The sequence below is a fragment of the Corapipo altera genome, unplaced genomic scaffold (assembly GCF_003945725.1).
Source record: "Corapipo altera isolate COAL_440 unplaced genomic scaffold, ASM394572v1 59617, whole genome shotgun sequence".
In the NCBI taxonomy this organism is placed as follows: Eukaryota; Metazoa; Chordata; class Aves; order Passeriformes; family Pipridae; genus Corapipo; species Corapipo altera.
The window spans coordinates 639-1,596 of NW_020888472.1; the positions used below are offsets into that span (position 1 = coordinate 639).

The 958-nt window shown below is 69.5% G+C and overlaps 1 protein-coding gene across 1 annotated transcript in view; it reads right to left on the bottom strand.

Moving 5' to 3' along the window:
* The window catches only part of LOC113941973 (E3 ubiquitin-protein ligase TRIM41-like), a 2,226-nt gene continuing 1,268 nt past the window's right edge, over positions 1-958 (bottom strand). The window contains exon 4 of the mRNA XM_027633106.1: positions 1-800. Coding sequence (XP_027488907.1) covers positions 223-800 — 578 coding nt within the window. The 3' untranslated portion in view covers positions 1-222. The remainder of the gene's footprint in view (positions 801-958) is intronic.

A 958-nucleotide genomic window follows, 5' to 3' on the forward strand; every position in this document is an offset into this window, starting at 1 on the left:
AGGGACAGGAGGATGTTTTTAGGGATGGGGGGTGTCCCAGGAGGGGGCTGTTTTTTCAGGGGATGTTTTTAGGGACAGGAGGATGTTTTTAGGGACAGGGGGTGTCCCAGGAGGGGATGTTTTTAGGGACAGGAGGATGTTTTCAGGGATGGGGGTGTCCCAGGAGGGGCTGTTTTTCAGGAGGGGGCCTCTCCCATCCCATCCCATCCCCTCCCCTCCGTGTCAGGTGCAGATCTTGATGCGGGTGCCCTTGGCCAGGATGCGGAAGAAGGGGAACACCCTCTCCCTGCAGCAGATGTGGAAGGTGTGGATGTGGCTCATGCTCTCGGCGTTGTAGAAGCAGAGCTGCCCCCTCTCGTAGTCCAGGTAGACGCCGAAGCGCCGCGGCTGCTCCCCCGGCGCCAGCGCCGTCTGCTCCGTGGCCGTCAGCGCCTGGTACTTCTTGCCCGTGGTGCCCACGGCCCAGATCTCCCTTTTCGGGGGTCCCCCGGACCCCCCTTTGTGGCGGGGCCGGGCGCTCTCCCGCGCCGCCCCCACGGCCCAGCCCCGGCGCCCGCCCACCTCCACCTCCCAGTAGTGGCGGCCGGCGCTGAACCCGGGGGCTCCCAGCACGCACAGGTCGCCGCCGACGTCCCCCCCAGTGCCCCGGCCCGGCCCCCCGGGGGGGTTCCGGGCTCCCGAATTGCCCCCCCCATTCCCCCCGGGGGGGTCCTGGCGCCGCTCGCTCAGCCGGACGCTGCGCCGGTCCAGGGACAGGCTGAGCCGAGGGTGGGCGGTGGCCGGGTCCAGGGTCACGTCGGCTGTGGGGAGGGGGGACACAGGGAAGGGTTGGGGGGCTCAGGGACCCCGTTGGGGACTGGTTTGGGGGGGGACGGGGGGGGTGGGGGGCTCTGGGACCCCGTTGGGAGCCAGTTTGGGGGGGTCCCTGAGCTCAAAGTGTCACCCAGAGACCCCGCTG